At 38.5% G+C, this 19,739-nt stretch overlaps 1 protein-coding gene across 1 annotated transcript in view; it reads right to left on the bottom strand.

Annotated features, from left to right (window-relative positions):
* Nucleotides 1-19,739, bottom strand: part of LOC126092630 (oxysterol-binding protein-related protein 6-like) — a 262,237-nt gene that overhangs the window by 98,634 nt on the left and 143,864 nt on the right. The window contains exon 10 of the mRNA XM_049908352.1: nt 5,039-5,292. Within this exon, the coding sequence (XP_049764309.1) occupies nt 5,039-5,292 (254 nt within the window). The remainder of the gene's footprint in view (nt 1-5,038; nt 5,293-19,739) is intronic.

Raw genomic sequence — 19,739 nt, 5'->3', positions numbered from 1 at the left:
GCAGGCTTTAGTGGCCATTTTGCTAAAATACTAGTCTGAAAATAAAAGGCATTATTGCTAAGAAAGTGCTTTTAAGAACCACATGTAGGAGCTATAGCCAGGATAACGAACTACTTGAGTAGAAAGAACAATGGTCACATATTTACAAAAACAGTGACATAAAAGAAAAATTCAACACTTTCACTGATACAATAACCTATTTCTTTCAAACTGCATTTCCACAGAAACTGTAATTTTAAAACAACCTGTTGGGTCACAAGGGGAATAAGGTTTTCATTCCAGAAAAAAAAAAGACTTCATAAAATATATAACATGAAAAACTCCTCACCTGAATTACATACGTATTATGCAAAGTATTACAAAATACTAAGAAAATAAATTTAAAAAAATACAGTAACCTATGCAATGAACAACATCGATTCAGAAATATGAGGTGAACAACAACGGCCATTTGTGAGTGCATCAATAGCATACAAACAGGAAACAGGAATTAACAAGAGCATTTACTGCTAGATGCAGGAAAAAATTGTTTTATTTTATGGCCAAATTTAGTGTTATTTATTTTGCCAAATTTGGTAAAGTTGTTTGCCAAATTCAGGTTTTATTTTTGCCAAATTCAGAGCTATTTTCTTTATCACATCAAAGTTTGTTTGTGGCAAATTAACCATTATTTTAAGATCAGATATGAAGCTCAGCCTTTAGGAGATTAGAAGTCAAAATGCAATTTTAACATTTGGTAAGGATCACTTAAGAATATTAGTGAACTGTCATCCTGAGATTTATAATGTTTTTGCACTCCAAAATTAAAAATTGTGTGTTATCGTGTAAGCATCACAGACTTCATGTTATTTCACTAAAAACTGCAAGTTTCACATTATTTTTCATGTTACCACTTTCACAAAATTTTGCTGTCCCTATTCATTGACCCATCGAAAGCTTTTGATACAGCAGATCATAAGCCTCTGCTGTCAAAGCTTGAAAAATAGAGTATTTGACGTCTGTTCAACAACTGGATCAATTCTTTCCTGAGCAATCATAAGAAAGAACATGTATCAAGCACACAAATGTCAGTCTACAAACTATTTCTAAACAATTTTACAGCTATAAACTAACTAAATATGGTGCATCCCAAGGATCATTAAACGGACCTCTTCTGTTCCTTCCTTAAAGTGGATGCTAATAAAATGATCATACCTGCTGAAGGCTCCATAATTCCATTAAAAGGAGAAAATAAGGAAGAATAACGGGAGCCAGTCTCAAAACAACTTAGCAACTGGACATATAACAATCAACTTGACATAAATAGTACAAAAACTAATGCACTAAAATTCCACAATGACCGCAAAAGGATATGTACATTCAGTTTGTGTCTATCAACAATGAGCTTGTTGTTAACAGTACAGAAATCAAATTCTTAGGACTGCAGTTGCAAAGCAATGCAAAATGAAACACACATATTGAGTACCTCAACACAAAAGTGAGCAAGCCAGGTTACGTTTTGTGTTCACTAAAATCCTGCTGCAGTGAGAAAACAATGATGAATAGATATCATGCCTACTTTCATTCTTGCCTTAAGGAGGAAAACTGCATTAGGAGCCTGATTCACACTGATTTTTTGAGACTTTTTTGGATCGGAAGAATTAATTAGAATTTAATCAAATTTTGACATCATTTCATTCATACTTCGAACAGTTTTTGTGAACTTTTTTGGATAATTTTAGCCAAAAATAACAAAGTTACACTGTGATGTCTGATGAAGGTTGTGAGTATAGTTCTACAACCGCGTGAAGTGTAGCAATTCTGATTCTCATCTGAAATCGAAAAGGTTTTGTTTTACATTAATAATTTATTTTCCGAGAATATGGACCTCAATGCAGGTGAAAATAATGAAAAAAATTAAATTTTGTAGGTGCTGCAACAATTTACTTCGATTTTCATAATTTTTTTTCCCTCTAATTATGCAAAGAAAAATACCCTCACAGTCATGATATCATCTCACAAGTTCGTTCATATAATTCATAATTTTACAAAGAATCATACTGTCAATTTTCAAAATGAACGGTTCTATCCTTCCTGAGTTAGACTGCATCCAAATGTGAAAATAGTCATTGCAAGATAAAAATCTGCGATTCTATCACCATATAGTAAGCCACCTTCTTCCCCATAGCCTTCATTCTGCACTTGCAGCAGTGCTTTCCGATCTTCCTTAGATTCCAATGAACTACATTTATTCTGCCAGCTCACGCACTGGTTATCCATTTGTTTGGCATAATTGAAGCTTTTTGTGCCTGTTACAATTCCTGCCTCGTTCATGACCATCAGAAGGGATGAATTTCCTTCACTGAATAAGACCGCTGCTAAATATGATGCCAATTCCATGACTTTTAGTCCAGACAGCAAGTGTTTAGGTGCTAATAGCCAAATAGTGGAATTAAAACTTTCATTTGCAGTTTGTATGTGGCCGCCTAAACATCTCTCGAGTAATTCATCCCTTGACAAATCTATGCACAAGCCTGTACCTGATGTGCACTCGGTTCTATACTCATAAAATCTAAATGAATGCGAATTTTGCCTTGAAATTTTGACAGAATATTCTCGGATAGTTAGGCTAACAATTTATGCAATTTTTAAAAAATCAGCTTTTTTGAACCTCTTAATGTGATTTCCCCCCTTAAATATTGGGTCACTTTCTGGGGAAAAGTAAAGTGGTTATCAGCTCTTTCAAAGTGCAAAAAAGGGTACTGGTACTGGCATTCCTCCTTTACCGTGTATCTACATAAATGTAACAGGTAAGGACTGAAGATTATTAAAAAATTGTTATATTTGTTATCACTTTACCACACAAAACAAAAACTTAATGTGACCAAATCAACATATCCCTGTGTCAAAACTGTACTTTCCACATGGAAGTTAAAACTTTATAAAAAAAATTGTTGAAAATACAAAAGTAATAACTGGGGTCAGAACATTCAGAAAATTTTTAAAGTCATAATTACAGCATCACTGCTTTTCCTCCATAGAAGAATGCTTAAATTTGTGAAGTACGCTAAATAAATATTTAATGTATGAAATGTATTTTTGTAATCTTAAATAAGTATGCATAGAAATCACAAATACTTATATACCAACTTGACCAATGCCTTATGCATACGCTGCTTTTGTAGACAACAGAAAGAATAAAAGACAATTTTACAATCTACCACAGATCAGTGATGCTAATGGATCCATGTTTGGTATTTTCATTTAACATATCCTACAACACCACAAAAAGTGGACTGTCGGACAGATCTTTTTAGCTAACAGAATTACCACAAAGGATAATAAGAGGCATTATGTTTAGGACAGTGAGAAGAAAAGAAGTTAATGATCTGCTTAAACTTACTTAAACTATCATCTAATGGGAAGGCCACAAACCTCTCATTCAGCTGACATGAACTACTCGAACCAGTGGAGGATAACCGTGCACAGCATTTAATAACTAGGAGCCAACAGTTTACCACTATGTTTGTATTCCTCTCTATCAGGAATTATATCTCAAAAGTGTGCCCGATATTCTGCCACTCGAGAAATAAAGTGACTGTTTCATTATGAAAATGCTATATTATAGATGGTCCAGCCACATTAATGTGACCTCTGCCTATGTTCAACATAAATGTGCAATAATCACTCGCAGACAGCAGGTGGCTCCATTGGTAGTGGAGGGCATATAAAGAATGTTGAGCTGACGCAGAAAACAGTGCACTCATTGTTGTAATGTGGAAAGGAGTAATTTATCTGCTGTCCAAAAGGCCACGATCATTGGCTTTCAGGCCAAGGGTGAGAGAGTTTCAGAACTGGCCAAGTTTGTAAACTGTTTGCATCCGGTAATGTTAGAGTATAATGTCAACAGTAAAATGCACTATCCAAACTGGCAACAAGGCAACTGTGGTGCCCCACAGGCCACAGATGACAGGAATGAGCAATAGCTGGGGAGATGTGGACGGGTGAATAGACATTCAACTGTTGAGCAACTGACTGCCCAGGTGAACCAAGTCACTACCAACAATGTTTCCTCAATGACAGTTCAGCAAATGTTTCTGTAAATGGGCCTCCATTGCAGGCACCTGGTTCACGCATCCATGCTGACAGCTTGTTCATCAGTGATGAAGGGTGGAATTTACATGCCAACACTGCAACTGGATGTCCACTGAGTGGCAAAAGGTGGCCTTTTTGGATGAATCACACTTTATCCTCCATTGGACAGATGGCCATTGGCACGTACGGTGTGAAACATCAAGTAAACATCTCATAACGGTCCCAGCCGACAGATAAAGTGTTAAGGTCTGGGGAATGTTTTCGTGGTATTCACTTGGCGATCTCTTCATTCTGGAATGTGCACTGGATCAACACACCCATGCATTTATCCTCTGGTACCACATCCACCTATACATGCAGTTTATTTTTCCTCAGCACAATGGCATCTACCAGCAGGACAATGAAACATGTCACACAGCTGGCAGTGCATGTGCACAGTTTGAAGAGCACCAGGATGAGTTTACCATACTCCCCTGGCCACCAAACTCCCCAGGTTTAAACCCAATTGAGAATCTGTAGGACTGTCGAGAAACCTAGTGTAACTGACCACAGCACTGGAGTCTCCACGACACCACATCCCTTTCAGTACCCTCCAGAACTTCACTAACACTCTTCCTGCACATCTTGCAGCACTCCGTGCTGCGAAAGGTGGTTATTCACACTTCTGACACATGGTGACAGTACGATTGGACAGTGTACAAATGTGTTCAAAACAGTGAAAGAAACACAATTAAATGCCTTAACTTGAGAATTAGGTTTTGATGTCACCAAAGTTTTCAACATATGGCTATCTTCTGAGTGACAGCACCTGCTGCTGGCACAAATGGTAAAGTCTTCCTCGCAGGTAGGTGTTTTCACATACAATTTAAAACTCGAAAGAGCAGAAACGTCATAATTTTCTTCCTGGATTCCTTTCCAGTAAAACCAGCACTATGTAGAGCACACAAATTAGTGTATTAATTACCTCAGAAGCAGGTCCTATTGAGGAGAGGTCACTCAGATCTGCGACATCATGAATACGTTGCAGTCGTTGGCGTAATTCCCCATTTTGCTGTATTGCCTGACTCAGAGACGTTCGAAGAGCTGCAACCATTCCACTTCCAGATGTCGCCATGCTGCTCGCATTTAGAGATCCACTGCTGTCAGACTCGAGAGCAGATTTCAGTCGGTCACGCTCAGTGGACAAAGTGTACAAGGCCGACTTGAGGCTGCTGTGAACTGTATACGGAACACACATTACGAACAAAACCAGCCTATTCATCATATCTTATCATCTTAATCTCGATTACAGAAGGCTACAGAAATTACAAAAAATGCTCCCTATCATACCTAGTGCTTTGCATACGTAACAAAGAAGATAAAAAAATTCTGGCAGGCAGCACTTCTGGCCAGAAGATGAAATATTCAGTACTGCTGATACACACAAATTATTACATAAATTTGTCCAAATTTTTGCTGTTTTTTATTAACACTTTATTAATTTGTTATATGTTTACCATAAGACAGAAACACAATCAGTTATTACAGTACCAATAAAAAAGCAGCAAAAGCTTGGAAGAATTTAAGTAGTATGTCATTCTTCGGCCTCACACATGCTATGAGCCTATCAGAAAGGAAACTTGAATTTCACACTTAGGTTTGTAGGTCAAAAAGAAGGGCATGGCAGGGCACTCAGTCAATTAACTTAAGTACAAATAAAAAGAAATATGCATGATTAACAACATATGTAAAGTAAAACATTGTTTTATGAATTTAGTGGCAGTAGATGTTGCTACACACATTTCCACACACGCAGTGATAGTAAGAAGGGTCATTAATTCAAGAAATTTTGTCTTATTGGAAGAATAACTGGCAATTGGAAATAGATTATATTAATTGTTATTCTTATACAAAAATAGGATAGTAACACCAGTGCTGCGAATAGTAGCTTGAAATTTATTTTGCTTTTCAACATAATCACTACGTAAATTTAAACACGTCTCATTGTTTGACAAGGCACTGAAGGCTTGTAATAAATAATTCTCATAACAGCTGGTTGCATCCCAATAAGTGGCCTCTTGAGCTACAGGCTTCAATGTTTTCAAAGTGCTTTCCATCCAGATAATTTTCAAGAGGTACAAACAGATGAAACTCATGGAAGCTATGTTGAGGTTGTAAAGTGAATGTTCCAAGTGTTCTCAATGAATGTATGTCTGCAATAATGCCTGTTGTCTGAAGTCCAGGTAATTTGTGGCATACAGCCTATCATAATTATAGCAGAGTGACATAGTATGATACAGTATTAACAGTCTCCCGACAAGGATGGAATTTCAGCAATAACACACCCAGCATATCCCAAGATACAATCTTCATAACCTAGCATGCTGAAAGAACCATTTGAACTCGTTTTCTAGAGATGAAGGATTCTTCCATTTCATTAGTCAGGATAGCAGTGGTCAATCCACGATTTGGCCCATGAGATGGTCCATCTTAGGAAATAAACTGCTGCTTCAGTGTAACCCATTAGGTGCTGCATTGTTAAGCCCAATCTCTTCCATTTGTGCTCTGAAGTCAACCAGTGGAGGATCCAATACACACAAACTTTATGAAAATTCAGCCATTTACAAATGATGATACACAAATTTCTATGAGAACAAACAGGAAGTAGTGCAGTTATCAAAACTTATATTAATATTTTCATCGGTAAGTTCTTCCACATGTTACAAAGTGGCCTCACAAGATGGGCAGGATACAGGATGAAGGATCAGTTTCCAACTATGTGGAAACTGTATTTGCAAAAGTGAATCACACAAACCAACAGTTTTGCATCAAGATATTTGCTAAATGAGAAGTGTGGTGATAGCCAATTGATATAAAAGATTGCAATGAGATCAATCAACTTTCTGTGCTCACGGGTTTAAATCAAACTTGCTACAATATTCTTTTATTTTTGGTAAGAGAATGGAAGCTGCCATGAAATTTATTTATTGTTATTTTAATCAAGATAAACTTTATGTAAAATAAGGATAAGTGATTAGTGTACGAGTGTGTGAACTTTCACCATACATGTTTGTTTGTGTGTGCAGACTGCAATTTTTGTTTTGGTTTTTAAGTACTTTCTCATAAAATACATTATCTTGTTTTATGGAGCTGGATATGAAAACTGACCAAAAGAGTTCTGCACTTACCACCCACCCACCCACCCACACACACACACACACACACACACACACACACACACACACACACACACACACACACACACACAGAAAAGATAAATATACAGTTTTTGAGTGTTCAATTAATGGCCCATCTTAGATTAATACACAATAAGTATTAACAAAAAATCACTAAAATAAGCAAAGCTTGCACACCCTTCTCAAAATACTTCAAGAGAGACATAAAGAACTGTTGCCTCACACGTAATCAGCTGTCAGCCTCAATATTTCACACTATGTTATCACAGGCATAGTACACATTGAAATCAATCACCAAGAGGAGTGTCTTCATAAACAGAAACCCAGCTTGCTTTGCATCATGTGGGAAGTAGGAAATATCTGGGTGCAGGAAAAATGGTTTTCTTTTAGTTTGCTGGATGCAGATGATTTCTCTGCTTTTACAATAAATATAGTACAACAGACTCTGCTCTGAAGGCTTACCACAACATGAACAGGACTTGCGAACAAGTGAGTTTTCAAGAAACAGAGGCAGAGGCGCACTGGGGAGTGGGGAGTGAGAAGAGGGGAGATGGAGGCAATAATTGCTTAACACTTTTTGTTGAATAATGTCAAATTTACACTGCTAAGAGCTGCTGATGAATCTACATCTACATCCATACTCCACAAGCCACCTGACGGTGTGTGGCAGAGGGTCCTTGAGTACCTCTATCGGTTCTCCCTTCTATTTCAGTCTCGTATTGTTTGTGGAAAGAAAGATTGTCAGTATACCTCTGTGTGGGCTCTAATCTCTCTGATTTTACACTCACGGTCTCTTCGCGAGATATACGAACGAGGGAGCAATACACTGCTTGACTCCTCGGTAAAGGTATGTTCTCGAAACTTCAACAAAAGCCTGTACCGAGCTACTGACCGTCTCTCTTGCAGAGTCTTTCACTTAAGTTTATCTATCATCTCCATAACTGTTTCGAAATTACTAAATGATCCTGTAATGGATCACTCTGCTCTCTGTTGGATCTTCTCTCTCTCTTCTATCAACACTATCTGGTATGGATCCCACACTGGTGAGCAGTATTCAAGCTGTGGGCGAACAAGTGTACTGTAACCTCCTTCCTTTGTTTTCGGACTGCATTTCCTTAGGATTCTTCCAATGAATCTCAGTTCGGCATCTGCTTTATCGACAATTAATTTTATATGGTCATTCCATTTTTAATCACTCCTAATGCCTACTCCCAGATAATTTATGAATTAACTGCTTCCAGTCGCTGACCTGCTATATTGTAGTTAAATGATAAAGGATCTTTCTTTCTATGTATTCGCAGCACATTACACTTGTCTACATTGAGATTCAATTGCCATTCCCTGCACCAAGCGTCAATTTGTTGCAGATCCTCCTGCATTTCAGTACAATTTTCTATTGTTACAACCTCTTGATATACTACAGCATCATTCACAAAAAGCCTCAGTGAACTTCTGATGTTATCCACAATGTCATTTATATATATTGTGAATAGCAATGGTCCTACGACACACCCTTGCGGCACACCTGAAATCACTCTTACTTCGGAAGACTTCTCTCCATTGAGATTGACATGCTGCGTTCTGTTATCTAGGAACTCTTCAATCCAATCACACAATTGGTCTGATAGTCCATTTGCTCTTACTTTTTTTTCATTAAACGACTGTGGGGAACTGTATAAAATCCCTTGCCGAAGTCAAGAAACACGCCATCTACCTGGGAACCTGAGTCTATGGCCCTCTGAGTCTCGTGGAGCTGGGTTTCGCACAATCGTCTTTTTTGAAACCCATGCTGGTTCCTACAGAGTAGATTTCTAGTCTCCAGAAAAGTCATTATACTCAAATATAATAAGTGTTCCAAAATTCTACAACTGATCGATGTTAGAGATATAGGTCTATAGTTCTGCACATCTGTTCGACGTCCCTTCTTGAAAACAGGGATGACCTGTACCCTTTTCCAATCTTCTGGAAAGCTACACTCTTCTACAGACCTACGGTACACCGCTGCAAGAAGGGGGGAAAGTTCCCTAGCATACTCTGTGTAAAATCGAACTGGTATCCCATCAGGTCCAGCGGCCTTTCCTCTTTTGAGTGATTTTAATTGTTTTTCTATCCCTCTGTCATCTATTTTGACGTCTACCATTTTGTCATCTGTGCAACAATCTAGAGAAGGAACTACAGTGCAGTCTTCCTCTGTGAAACAGCTTCGGAAAAGACATTTAGTATTTCACCCTTTAGTCTGTCATCCTCTGTTTCAGTACCATTTTGGTCAAAGAGTGTCTGGACATTCCGTTTTGATCCACCTACCGCTTGGACATAAGACCAAAATTTCTTAGGATTTTCTGCCAAGTCAGTACATAGAACATTACTTTCGAATTCGTTGAACGCTTCTCGCATACCCCTCCTCACACATTTCACATTGTGTAATTTTTGTTTGTCTGTAAGGCTTTGGCTATGTTTATGTTTGCTGTGAAGTTCCCTTTGCTTCCGTAGCAGTTTTCTAACTCAGTTTTTGTACCACGGTGGCTCTTTTCCATCTCTTACAATCTTGCTTGGCACATACTCATCTAATGCATACTACATGATGGTTCTGAACTTTGTCCACTGATCCTCAACACTATCTGTACTTGAGATAAAACTTTTGTGTTGAGCCATCAAGTACTCTGAAATCTGCTTTTTGCCACTTTTGCTAAATAGAAAAATCTTCCCACCTTTTTTAATATTTCTATTTACGGCTGAAATCACCGATGCTGTAACCGCTTTATAATCGCTGATTCCCTGTTCTGTGTTAACTGTTTCAATTAGTTCGGGTCTGTTTGTCACCAGAAGGTCTAATATGTTATCGCCACGAGTCAGTTCTCTGTTTAACTGCTCAAGGTAGTTTTCAGATAATGCACTTAAAAAAATTTCTCTGAATTCTTGTCCTTGTCACCCATTATAAGCATCTGAGTCTCCCAGTCTATATCTGGTAAATTAAATCTCCACCCAAAACTATAACATGGATGGGAAATCTACTCGAAATATTTTCCAAATTTTCCTTCAGGTGTTCTGCCACAACAGCTGCTGAGCCAGGGGGGCCTATATAGACACATCACATTACCATGTTTGAGCCTGCTTTAACTGTGACTTTCACCCAAATTATTTCACATTTCGGATCTCCATCAATTTTCCTCAATACTATTGCACTTTTTATTGCTATAAACACACCTCCCCCTTCACCATCCAGCCTGTCTCTGCAGTATACATTCCAATCTGAGTTTAAAATTTCATTACTCCTTACATCTGGCTTCAGCCACTAGTACTATGTGGGCGTTTATTAATGAGATCATTTCTGGGACCTTTCTATAGATGCTCCTCCAGTTTACTATTACTACATTAATACTGTCATTCCCTGTTGTGTTTTGCCTACTGCTACCTTGTCGCATCTCAGCAGGCATCTTGTCAGGCCTACGGAAGGAATTCCTAACCTAAAAAACCCACACGTGCACTCCACACATATTCCGCTACCCTTGTAGCTGCTTCCTGTGTGTAGTGCACGCCTGACCTATTCAGGGGGACCCTACATTTCTCCACCCGATAGCGGAGGTCGAAAAATTTGCACCCCAGATCTCCAAAGAATCACATGAGCCTCTGGTTTAAGCCTTCCACTCAGCTCCAAACCAGAGGACTGCGATCGGTTCTGGGGATGACACTACAAATAGTTAGCTCAGATTCCACCCCACGAGTGAGGCTTTCCACCTTCACCAACTCCGCCAACCGCCTGTATGAACTGAGGATTACCTCTGAACCCAGACGGCAGGAGTCATTGTTGCCGACATGAGCAGCAATTTGCAGTTGGGTCACCCAGTGCTCTTCATCGACGCCGGCAGGGCCTACTCCACATCTCGGATGAGGCCCCCCAGCAAGTAGACAGAGTGAACACTGGCCTTCTTCCCTGACCTTTCCGCTATTTCCCTAAGGGGCTCCATCACCCGCCTAACATTGGAGCTCCCAATTACTAATAAACCCCTCCCCCCCGTGTGCCTGTTCAGACCTTGCTGAGGGAGCGGCCATATGTCCACTCACAGGCAGAGTGGGCGATGACACACAGCCAGCCTCCACATTGACCCTCCACCTTGTGTGACATGAATGCCGTTGAATCCGCCACTCCCCTTCGGGAGACGGTGGCCCAACCACATCCGGTACTCGCGAAGATGTCTCGACAGCAGGGACCGTGGGTGAAGCATGTAACACCTGGGGTGTACCATGCGATGCACCAGACTCCCCACTGCCACTACACTCCGAGGCAGCAGCCTGAAGATGGCTGACCATGGCCATCAGCACGTTCAGCTGTTCGCGAACAGTGGCCAGCTCCTCCTGCAGCTGTACACAGCAGTCACACATCCTATCCATCCTAGGAAATCTACAATTTACTGTAGCGTTAAGTAATCAACTTTTAACTAGACTGCTAATTCACTAAAGGTGGCTGATAGCTGACTAAACTGTGGTTACTAGACACTTCTTGTTGGAAACAATGAAAATAAGCACCAACTGTCTCTGGACTGTGTTCAAAACAAAAACTAAATCTATGGAACACTATTACTAGTACTTGAAAATTAAAGCTTCCTAAAAGCAAAAACATACTGAAAAAGAAGTGACATGTAAGGAAAACACAGTTAATACTTAAATTAACGTAGCTTGCTGCATAGGAGATCTGAAGCAGACTGCAGTTACGATGACAATTCATTACTCACAATCTGTTTCTATCGTCAAACCATCGTGAAGTATTGAAACTTCCGGGAAGATTAAAACCGTGTGCCAGACTGAGATTCGAACTCAGGACCTTTGCCTTTCGCAGGCAGGTGCTTAATCTGCCAGAAAGTATAATATCACACTCCGCTGCAGAGTGAAAATCTCATTCTGGATCGTCAAGTATTCTTTATACCAAGGGAGAGAACACATGAGACACGCTTATATACAATGCCACATACACATTTAGTCATTTATAACAGCATCCAAAGCAGTATTAAATCTGTGGCACCAAGTAACATAAAATCCATACCATGTCATTGAAATTAAGTGTACAAAACAAAGCAATGGTGCTGACAATGTTCATACATGCAATGAAAAACTTAAATATCATGTGTTTGCATAATGTTTGTATTTGTATACTATTGATGGCAGGTAACACTATACAAAAGCATTATATTTAAGTATTTTGTTATACATATGAGAACACTTCATTTTTTGCTCTAATTTCAGTGACGCAGGATGGATTCTATCCTATTTGACAGAACAGTTTTAATATTGTTATGAACAATACCATAAATGACTATAAACATGTAACAGTATGTGTCATCGTATTATGAGAGGTTTTGTGAGGACGTACACCATGTAGAATTATATTAACAGTTAAACATGAAATGTATCTCGTGCGTTCTCTTCCTTGCCAGACACAATACATCATGATCATCTTAAGACTGAAAGTAATTGTGAATAAAGATTTATTTATCAGTAGCTCTTGGCAGTTGAAATATGTCATTTTTCAAATTTGTACAACTTGTAGTGTATCACTTTCTAAAAAAAGTTCACATTCACTAAAAAATGGATAATACATTTTGTGAGAAGAGCATACAAAAAACACAGCCAGCACTTATTATCAAAGAAGGTTGGAACAAACGCTTATTACCTTTTTTTCCTTTTTCTCAAAAAAATTTCTTTAATTTTAAATAACAATGAATGGATTTCATGGCAGGTTCCATTCCCTACACATGCCTTGTTCCACTTGGCTTTCACCCAGTTGACACAGGTTTTCCTCCTGAAGTTGTGGTGTTACCTATCACTTCAGAAGTGTGATGCAGACCTACGTCTACCTTGACTATGAATGATGCTTGAAAATTACAAAATGGCATCATAATTTAATATTTAGGAGAACACAACTGTTTTGCACTTTTTGGCATACGTTTTTCATGTGGCAAGGCATCTCATCTCAAGGAATGTTGTGGGTCTTCAAGATGCGAACAATGATCGTTCTATTTTCACAAGTGGAAATGTCTGTTGGGATGTTGATGAACGCTCCATGGATCATTGCCTGCAGGTCGCAGCAGTGCTTTGGCTCTAGAGCAAGAGCAATTGATGATAATGTGAAAAGTAATTGAAGCAAAATACATGTGTCAAACAGACAATCTGTCGGTTTTATTTATGAACAGAGACTAAACTTTGGCAGAATGCCTTTATAAATGTGTTAAATCAATTTTCAGTTTGAATCTGATTGTATGATTTACTTTTTGTGATTGAAATGTACCAGTTTTATGTGGTCCTTTCGTGTCTTTTTTTATGTAGGTGCCTAACTGCCAAAATAAATGGCTTTTGTTGTCTTTGTGATTATTATTTATTCCTTTACTATTAAAAACAATTAGTGTTGCTGTAAAAACAAATAACAGTAAACAAGGGTTTTAATAATCACTAATATTTACTTGGCTTCCTATAGGATCATACCTCCTTCAAAAGCAACAATAAATGCCAGAGCTGAAACATCATTTCATTATTGTTCTAAATTTTTTTCTTCTTTCAGTTTTCACTGCAGCATTCCTGTGCAAGGTATTTAGTAACATGTCAAAATTCAGTGTAAATGTAGTAAACTGCCAAGTTATATTAATACTTTCGGATCTGAGGTATTTTCTACTGCCAGTAAAGTACTTCAGTGCAAAATATAAGGGGCATTCAAATAAAATCCAGTCACTAGTGTAAAATAACGGTAACGATTTTATTAACTCAAAAATGTAGTTATACACAGTACACACACTCAAAAATAGTCGCCAAAACTGTTGGCACATTTATCCCATTGCGACACTAGCCGGTCTATTCCATCCTTGAAGAAGCTGGTAGGCTGCTGTAGGATACAGGCCTGGACACAGTCACACACTTTGTCATCCGTTGCGAATTGATGTCTGCGAATAGCTTGTTTTAGAGGTCCATACACATGAAAGTCACACGGTGAAAGGCTGGGACTGTACAGTGGATGTTCCAGCACTTCCCACCAAAACTGCTGCAATGTTGTCTTCACCGCATTGGCTGTGTATGGGTGGGCATTATCATGCAGGAGGGTAACGCCATTGGACAACATGCCTCGGTGTTAAGACTTTATGCCTCGTCTAAGGTTCTGTGAAGTGGCCTGATAACGCTGGGTATTGATGGTGGTTTCCCGTTCCAGGAACTAGACAAGGAGTGGGCCCTTGTGGTCAAAAAAGGAGGACATCATGACCTTACCAGAACTGGTGTGCACAGCCTTTGATTTCTTTGGAGGTGGTGAAGTCACATGTTTCCACTGCTTGCTCCGATAATTGCTTTGTGGTTCAAAATTATGACACCACGCGACAGAAAGCCGTATTCCTCCTCACAATAGCATTGCAGATGACTCAAAGACAGCATCATTCAAGTAATGTGCTGTTCGGCGGTCAGTTGGTGGGGAACCCATTGCATACAGATTTTTCGAAAGTTCAAGTGTTGATGCATTATGGTGTGGGCGGTCCACACACTAATACCAAGTAACCGATGGATCTCATCCACGGTGATTCTGCAGTTGTCCAACACTAAACCATTCACTTCCGCAACCATTTCCAGTGTGGTGACACAATGAGCCTGTCCAGGACAAGCATCATCTTCCAGTAACTCGTGCCCCTCAAGGAATCGTTTGTGCCATTCCACAACACTTGAATGACTGACTGTACTCACCGTACACAGCCTTCATCTGTCGATACATTTCACGGCCTACAATTCCCTTCGCTGTGAAAAATCTAATCACACCTTGTTGTTCCTGCTTACTCGCCTGCATGTTCGGTAGTGAACAATAACTTGTGTGACCTCCCCCTCTTTGGCGTGAAACCACACTGGTGCTACGCAACATCAAACAGTGCGCACGTGTCAGTCTCTCTACCAATAGATGTTGCCTCCATATACACAGTTATGTGGTGCCACCTTACCATGTGAGGCAAAGGTAGACACACTGACCAGGTTTCATTTGAATGAACCTCATATATAAGCAACCAGTGAACTATGAAAAGAAATATTTCATTTCTCAACATATCAGTACAACAAAACAATCTGCACTTTCCAAGGCTATTGAAAAGAAGATTTCTTTGCTTCCAACTGGAATTCCAACATCAAGCTGAAAACTGCAATTTTCATTCGACTTGTGCAAAGCTTTTATTGGTGCCAAAATCCCTTTGTGGAAACTACAGTATCCCACATCAAGACAGTTTCTGGAGAGGCATACGGATGAGTCTGTGCCCAGTAAGTCGAGTCTGCAATAAGGTTACTGAACTGACTGTTATGATGAAGTAATGAAAATCAATAAAGATTGAGTAAAAAATAAAAAGATCTGGTTTTCAGTAGGCTAGCCAACTAATCCTACAGGATGTTTCATTGCCAATGTCATTGTTGGACCATTAGGTCCTTCGCAAGGTGAATCAACAAAAGCACCCCAGCTTACAACACGAAAGTCTGGAGAAAGTTAACAATTTAACTATTGCACAGTTATTCACCAATTCATTAGAGAACTGACACCTTAACAAATTCAATATGAGAATGTATTACATTTCATCTTGGACACTATCAAACAAGAAAAGCACTAGGACAACTTTAAAACTGCTATTTCCAAACATACTTCACGTTTTCACAGTGTATCAGAAGAGATACGAAGTTTGTTTCTCTGTGTTGACGAACTGATTTCCTTTATTAAGAAGACCTTTGTCAAAGCTCCATAAAGGATTCAGACATTTAAAGTATACCTCTGCCCCCTCAACCTATCATAATGAGATGGGGGATATGGATTTCAGCAGCAGTTTGCTCGCTTCAGATTTCCTGAGTATAACTATGGTGGGTATCACTCAGGAGAATGAACATCTTCAATTATAGTAGTAAAGAAACTTCGAGCTTTTGGAAGTGAGAAATTACTTAACCTTCATTGCACCCGAATTTGGCTTCAAGAAACATGGCAGTTCTTGCCAAAGTCAGTGAAAATTGTTGATGATGCAGTGTAAGAACTGGAGAATGTATCAGGGAAATGGGATTTATTAGTTGAGGAAAATTGTAAAACTCTGACACCCAAATATTGATCTTGTTTGAAAAGTTCTACAAGGTGAAAATGTTATTGCAGTAGAAATGGAACCTACAGCCCAATGTTTTAGATTTGCTCCAGTTACCTCTGTAGATATTGAGGGATCTTTACTTTATTTTATTTTACTACAAATGTATTATCTGACAGGAAACTCAAAATGACACCCAAAAATTTAAAAGAAAGGATTTGGTTTTCTTGAGCATTCAATAAGCCAATAAAACATTGTAATGCACATACTTTCAAGAAACATTTTCTTTTTTACATCAAGTACTGTTAGGGTTTTGTTTAATACTTTAAAGTAACAATAAAAAAATAGTGCAACATTATATTACCATTAATGTGCTGATTACATGTGTGAATGCTGCAATATAGTGGGTAAATAGATATAATGGCAAGTTTTTCTTTATTGCCTTTTGTTGCATATTTAACTACTTATAATGCCCTTTCACATTTTTATTTTAATAATGTATGACGCCTGAACATTCAATCTCTCATTTTGAGAGTCATGTATGTGATGTCCCTGTATTGAGAGATATTTGTTCAGAAGTGTTCAAGATCTTGCATTTGAAGAATATATGGAGAATGTCACTGAAGGAACTCTCTGTATTTATCTGCTAGTATTTAAAGTTATATTGAAGCTCTTAGTTCCAGCCTTATTTCAGACTCTTAGACAAAAAATAAGTCTGACAGACTTGCACAGTCACAGTCAAGAATTTCATCGAACTACAGCAGTGCAAATCACACTGAAAAACAAGCACCCTAAAGCAACGAATACTGCAGAGTTTATCTGGAAGAGATAAAAATCACTACTCCTTTGATTTCTTAGAAAACTATCATGTTATGGGTCTGACATTTATGAATAAAATTCCCTTATTTTTGAGCAATCTTGTGATACCACCTGGTCCAAAATTAATCCTGTATCATAACCTAGTACCTTTGGCCACTTTTTTCCACACATAGAAGCACAGGGATGTAAATAGGAGTTACTTTCAAATAACCCCAGAATAGTATGCCAACACTTGCTGAAATTCACACGTCACAGGATGTGGCCTCACCTTTACAAATGTATTACCAAATACATATGGCTCAAATTGCAACTGGTTTCCCTTGATAGCTCTTGGCCACAGATATTCATTTCGTTTTCATATGACGTGAGAGTAAACGAAGGGGAAACAGCAAAATCATTAAATGTAAACACGGGTCATGTGGAAACTACTCACTATAGTTCAGACTGCTCTGTGCATCAGCCCCGGATCTACGATATTTGCGTACCAGGTCAATACTTAAAAAATATCGAATTTTCAAAATAATGTTCATCTTGTAGCGCACATCTTTCTGAAAAGCCTGAAACAAAAAACATGTGTGTTCGAGGAAATGTAAGACTTGTTATTTGGTCTTAAGTGTGCCAAAGTGCAGTGCCACACCTCTTTATACAGCATTCTTCTATCGCACATCACTGTATTTTGCTCTATGGAATTGAAACGTGCATATTCTGTAATGGATGCCATCAAACTATATTCAGGACAGTGGAAATCGAAATGTCCTTTGGTGCCTCTCCTGCTCCCAGTTCGCCAGTTTGACAGCCTGCCCCTCTTTTTTCATTAAAAAAAAATCCTTGCAATTAATAGCAGATGGGATTATTTGTAATCAGAAGAACAAGAACTCTTCAGAAAATTTGCATTCTTTATTGCCTATTAGCTAATAACTTCCTGTTTTGTGTGACATAAAATTAAATATATTATACATAAAACCAATAAAGACAAGAGACAAGCAAGGAAGTCCACATTTCTTCAGTTCTTAGCTCCTAGAATTTTTTTCTCTCTATCCTTGCTACAGCTTTACATGGTGTGCTTTCCTTTCTGCGAAAGAATCTATTACCTCATCAAAGTTCATCAAACGTTTCGCTACATGAAAAATCGAAATGTCGTTATCTAATACTGAAGAAGCTGTTAACACAAATAATACCCAAGACTGGTGTGGTTTCTCGATCTGATTACGTCTATTTTGTCACTGTCTGCTAGATAAAACAAAATAGGCCTTTCTAATATTGCAGAAATTTTGTAACACACACCAAGTAAATGAGGCTGTTTTGGCACAGATGGTCATTATTATAACATGACAGAATATAATTCACAAAGCACCAACATCAAATGCCTATTAGGCCTACTACAAGCAAAAAGCTTTATGTTAGGAAATAGTTTCACACTTCATTCATACACACCAATTTCTCAAGCATGAGACCGAAAAGTAGTATAATGAAATTTTTATAGAAATTTGGAATCGTCTTACTCTTCCATAATATTTGTGATGTCCTCGTTTCCTCTCCTTCCTCATTCTAACAAACAATCTTGCATCACCAATTCTGTAGCTATTCCTGCCATTGTCAAAATTTGTTCGCCGATTAACTTCAGTAGCCCTGCCAGAATCAAAGATTTAGTTATCTCGTGATTATTTTCCGGTTAGGCATTGTTACATGTTCGTACAACGCGTTTTCCGTGTTACTTCCAGAACAGAACTTAAGCAACTGCTAGCCAGGGCCTGTGCAACCGGTCCTTACTAGTGTAGCGATCTGGCCTAAAATTTTCTGTCAAAATTTCATTTTCTTGGCTATACCAAGAAGATAATGGTAATCTTTCTCATCTGTTATTCCTGTTAGTCATTTATTTCCATTCTGGTAGTCTGAATCTATGGATTTCGCTAGTAATTATAGCAACGCTGATCATTCTCTAACCCAATCAACCACATAATCTGACAGCAATTGGCATTCAACCGTTTGGCTTTACTCCGCTCGGCTCGTATAGCCCCGTACACTTTTTTTCTACGAAAAGTTTATTTCTAGATGCAATGAAGATTTACCTGACAGAGACATCATGTACCGCATGCATGCATCCAAAAATCAACTTATAATTCATTCAGAAATCAACTTAAAATGTGTTCAAAAATGTTCAAAAACCAACAGGGATGCGTGTCATAATCATATGAACAATCGATAGACCAATGTGCGCTGGATGCTAGGCGCTTTGTGAAACAAGTTTTTTTTCCTCAAGAATATGAATGTGGTGCCCCTTTTCTAGGTAGCATCTAGCTACTTACTGTGACTGCTTGCACACCCAACAGCCACATTCCTGTAGCCAGAAGCAGGAGAATCTACTACTCAAATGTGACTTAACTGCGCAGGTGCGTGAGCCTGCTCGTAACTGCTGAAACGAATCTAATATATACAGTTGTGACTTCACCCTCATCGGAGGCAATTAGTTTTTATGAAGCATTGTATATTCTTCCACATTTTGCTGTTGGCAGATGCGTGCATAAGCACTGTGTGTCTTTGCTGTATACGGCGCATTTACTTTGCAATTTAAGTTATTTTCGTTTTTTTCTCTTGTTTATGTTTTATT

This window comes from Schistocerca cancellata, chromosome 7 (assembly GCF_023864275.1).
Source record: "Schistocerca cancellata isolate TAMUIC-IGC-003103 chromosome 7, iqSchCanc2.1, whole genome shotgun sequence".
In the NCBI taxonomy this organism is placed as follows: Eukaryota; Metazoa; Arthropoda; class Insecta; order Orthoptera; family Acrididae; genus Schistocerca; species Schistocerca cancellata.
The sequence above is the reverse complement of the archived record's forward strand: the minus strand, read 5'-3'. Positions and strand labels throughout refer to the sequence as shown.